This window comes from Opisthorchis viverrini (genome assembly GCF_000715545.1).
Source record: "Opisthorchis viverrini unplaced genomic scaffold opera_v5_218, whole genome shotgun sequence".
Lineage (NCBI taxonomy): Eukaryota > Metazoa > Platyhelminthes > Trematoda > Opisthorchiida > Opisthorchiidae > Opisthorchis > Opisthorchis viverrini.
In genome coordinates, this window is record NW_008751877.1 from 552681 (window position 1) to 557712 (window position 5032).

Consider the following 5032-nt stretch of genomic DNA (forward strand, 5'->3'; position numbering starts at 1 on the left):
TGACAGTGCTGGATTTATGCACCAATTTACCAGCTCGCGCGTGCAATGCGCAGCTACTTACCCCCCAATCATCGGTGAACGAAACTGTGGCAGCTACAACCAGTGTACGACCAGTACGCGGTTCTTACAGCTGACAATGATGATGATGATGATGATGATGATGATGATGATGATGATGGTGATGATAGCACATTGTAAACTAGATGCACGTTTTCTTCAGGTACCTGGAACCCTCCGATTCGGTCTACGTTGAAACTTTGGTGCAACTGGAGCATTTGACTTGCTACATATACTTAATTCATGTGGTAGAAACGACGCGACATTTAGACTACTTGTTCTGCATGATTCTACAGTCATAGCATCATCCAGCGCCAATATTTTGACATGTTGCAGATGGGCCTCATAAAGTTGAATGGATGGACTAGTCAAAGAAGCTGCAAAGTTTTATATGATGCCTCTGTTTTGGAGTATTACTTCTAGACAATTCTCAGATGCCGAAGTAGGGAGCTGCACTGGGTCTTTGCTACTCCTAAAATCACCAAGTTCCATATGATTCTGTCCAACCTACTCTTGGGCAGAAAATGAGATGGGATATTTCATGTACAGTTACAAAAAGCCTACGAACAAAATGTACTTTATCTTTCCAGATTCTGGCTGTCAGTGGTCGGGAGGTGTTTCAGGAATAAAAAGGAACATGTCGTCTGAGGGATATTCTAGTTTTGATCCAGGAAGGATTATGTTATCCACGTCATTACTGGTCATAATGAATGGTTGGGGGTTAGTGCATCAGCACCCACACAAGTGACGTGCACGTTAGCGCTTAGGTAGGTGTAAAAGAGAGTGAACATCGGGCATAACCAGATCTTCCATTGGTGTGTGAACAAAATCCGAGCAAACCACAAGGTAGTCGTAGGCCGAGATCCTCATGCAACTCACCGAGAAGACGAGCATAAAACTGTTCCAGAAACACGGCAATGTAGTAATTTTTATCGTGGTCTGCGCTTCCATACTTATATGTATAACAGGAATTAAGAAAACCCAATAGCATATCGCGCTACTTATTAAGCAGATACAAACTCCCGGATAGCTTGCTACGAGTTCCGCCATTCTTGGGGCTAATGAAGTTGGTACAGTTCCCGGTTCAAGGTCAACGGAACGCTTCACCTGGAAACCATATTCTTTGCTGCTGGATAAATACAATGATTTGTAAATTAAGTTGGTGTTAACGTGGGAACCAAATGAATCCCTGCTGATATTAACATATCTACGAATCTGATCCATTCGGTCTGAAGACGCATGAATGCACCGGTACCAGTGTAACGGTGCATAATACTGATGAGGCATGCGAGCAGTGCCTTCACGTAAATCCGCTTCATGTCTCCTGAAAAGTGACATCTCTTAAGGAATTTGGGGATTCGCTTTGTAGCTTTTGCTTGCATTTGAGTAACAGTCAATAAATATTCAGGAAGCTTCAGGAAGACGCGTTCAAGGAGAAGATGGATATTCAATTTTGTAAACAAGATGCATATGAGGATTTTGCTTCCCCGTCCAATAATCTGTACCTGTTCAGCTGGTGTTTTTCTAATAAACAACTGCGCAGCGGAGGCTTTCTTCCTTTCACCAGTACAAGTGAATTCGGTCGATTTTGATTACAAAGCCCCACAACTAAATAGAAAATACCGTGCAAAATGTATCGAGTTGATTCACTATTAGAAGGTAGGGGCTTGCAGCTGTTCAAACTGGCCAGTAAACTTTGCTGAAAGTATTCACTAATAGGATTTCTCCGGGGTAAGTTGACGAGCTTTGTAATGATAAGGTGATTTTGTTGAAAAGAAAGGAATCGAATGGCTGACATCTGGGGATCCAGATTCACTGTTCCTATTGAATAAACCAAACCCAAGAATTTCGCCTGCCTCGAAAACAGTTTCGCGAATCTCCCTCGTTGCTTATTGTTAAATTGTTGACAGTATTTTAGTTCTTAATTTCTCGATTCAGCTCTGGTGAGGATTTACTTGGTTTAATTGCTTTACAGTGACTGCTCTGATATAGGGATAAGCTGACTCCACTAATACCATTAATTCCCTCCGTGAACCTTGGCAAGGTGGGTACACATCGTCACTCAGTGAATTCGTAGATAGCGTTTACTCAAGATGACCCACATCATTCAATGTTTACACATTGGTAAGAACTACCCAACCAAATGCGCACCGATAACATCATTTTTTGGTGACGAAGCGATTGTAAGCTGATTACTAAACTTGGTTTCGCAGTAACCTGGCTCACCACAGCTGCCCATGCAATTCAAACCACAACATTAGACTAACTCAGGTATCCAGCCGTATGGTTGATTGAACTGAGCAGGTTTTTGTTGTCCATAAGATGTCCATTGAAGCTGGCAACATAACATAACAGTGTTGTTTGACGTATTTGATTAGTCTCAAACCCCTGATTACCTTGACTACCACTGAAAGGAAGACCTTCGCTGCGGAGTTTTTTAATAGAAAATGCTAACTGGACAGTTACAGCTTATTGGACAGGGGAGCAAAACTCTCATATGCATCTTGTTTACAAAATTGAATATCCATCTTCTTGAACGCGTCTTCCTGAACTTTCCTGGATATTCATTGACTGTGACTCGGTTGCAAGCAAACGCTACACAGCGACTCCACAAATTCCGTAATAGATCTATCTCACTTTTCAAGAGACGCAAAGCTGATTTACGAGAAAACATACCGCTCACATGCCCCCTCATCAGTGGTGTCACCGTTATACCATGAATCAATTTGCTGACTGCTTACTGGAATCGCTTCTAAGCAATGATCTGGTGGTTCCCCACAACTTAAACGAGCCGTTGCTATTGGAATATGGCAAAATTGCAACTACAAGGTGTGATTATTCCGGATAGTAATCAAGAGAGCATTTTGCATGAAGGACTGATGATCATTGCCAGAAATTCTGTGGTACATAACTGTTTCACTACTTACTTTTGAGGGGCTGTTTGGGTTAGAAGGATGGACTGCTTGATTGGGCCTGATACATATCTCTACTTTACCGCATAATAAAAAAAGATGTGTGATGGTGATTGCATGCTTTGCGGTGAATGACGGTATCCTGTACATCATTTCTCAAGGCCACTGTCATTTTTTATTGTACCCATATCGGAATTTTTTTTAAATTCACACATTCATGTAAGAAAATAATGTTGTCATGGATATTGGAGCATTAAAAGTGTCGGTATAATAAAAACTTGAAATGTAAGGAGCAATGGAACATGAGCGTAAAAACTGACCACAAAAATACAGATTGTGTACGTATTGTGTTCATTATACTATGTTGCTACCAAAGAATCAGAAAGAAACACGGAAACAGTGCCTAAATACAGTGGAAATAATTAAAAGTCGGGAACCTGATGTGTTATATAGGTGTTTTATAACGCTTAATTCGTATATAAGCTAGTTTTAAGAGATCCACATTTGGTAATATTTCAAAAAATCGGTGTAGCTTAGTCACTACTCACTACCAGCGAACAAAAAATTTTCATACTGAAGATCAATTACACATGGTGTATTCATGGTCTAGATTCACTATTGAGCAGACTTAGGTCTGTGCTGGTTACCACCTATGCCGGATATGATCCAGAGTAAGTGAATTTCACTATTTAATACGTCAGATTTTAGAAAGCCAGACATATTGAAGAACGATAACATGTTCATCAAGGCTCAGTTATTTGGAATGTTTGTGACAACATATGGGTGCTCAGAACTTCACCTATAGCTTTTACTGGTGAAATTGTTTTGTGCATGGAATTTCACAACACTTTTTGATTCATTGTAGATTTGTGTGATCAAGACTTACTTTCAGGTTCGTCTGGATCGGTGGTGTAAACTCAACCATGTTTGCTGTGGGTGTTCAGATGTGTGGATTACAAATAATGTACAAACTATCGGAATAAGAAAACTAAGTAATAAAAATGATACGGGTTTTGTGGGTGGTGTTTAGTATGTCCGAAAGTCTTTTAGATACACGACCCAGCTTGCTGATTGACATGGGCAGGGCTTCCTTTCATCGACTTCTTCATTAGTATTCTTTTACTTGCGAAGTAGTCAGTAGCCTGTGCGAACCGAAAATTCACGGACCAAGATCATGTAGATGCGCCGAAACAGCGGGGACACGACAGGTTGTCTCGGATGCTTCACATCACACACAGAATGTACCATGATTTTGGCTGTGGTTTATTTCGGCCCCTTTCACAACTCAGTCAGGATGCTTGAAATTTCTGAATCGTTAATTCGACGGTAACTTTCAGCGGCAAACCTTCGTCCTTTTGTTAAATGTACCGTTTGATTTTGACGCCTCCGAAAGCCTCTAGTGATGAAGCGAAATTGGAATGACGAAGTACACTTATTTGTAAATCAAATTTGGTTTTGGGGGAACCAACTGGAACCCAGCTGAATCTCTCGTTTGTGATGTTGGACCACCCTTGGTGTTGAGATTTCAGTAGTGTTTACCTGGGAGAAAACTGCGCTGACTTACCCTAAAACTCATAGATTTCGTAGCTAGAGGATATGTCTTTAGCTCAACTGTACTAATTCATTTTGTTATTGTTTTGCGTCGAAGATGCTTTTTTGTGAAGCACGCCTGAGTGCGGCTTGTTATTTGTGAGGCTAGATTCGTTCGACCACTTGCTTCTTTGTAATGGAACAGCTAGTATACAGCCAGCACTTCGGCCAACATTCGGCAAGCCTGACTCGTATGAAATCAGTGGTTAACCGAGTGAGCGCATACGTAGACTAACCAACATGCGTGAAATACATCCTGAAGTTGGCGTGCTCAAAATCAGGCAGGGGGTGCCCACAGGTACTTGCAGGTTAGTGTGGAGCAACTAAAGTGCATTGCTGATTACTGATTTCCTTTCGTACCGGCCGACTATTTGTCTTTCTAAGGACATGGTTCACCCAAATTTCATGCAACAGAGGGAGTGTATCGTTTGTTTTAGTCACCGAAAATAGGACACTGCGTTAAGTGCTTGGTT

At 41.3% G+C, this 5032-nt stretch overlaps 1 protein-coding gene across 1 annotated transcript in view; it reads left to right on the forward strand.

The window, feature by feature from the left end:
• The window catches only part of T265_08472 (hypothetical protein), a gene marked incomplete at both ends in the record, with an annotated part of 13764 nt that extends 8970 nt beyond the window's left edge, over positions 1-4794 (forward strand). Inside the window, one exon of the mRNA XM_009174284.1 lies at positions 4716-4794. Within this exon, the coding sequence (XP_009172548.1) occupies positions 4716-4794 (79 nt within the window). The remainder of the gene's footprint in view (positions 1-4715) is intronic.
• Between the last annotated feature and the right edge of the window lie 238 nt (positions 4795-5032).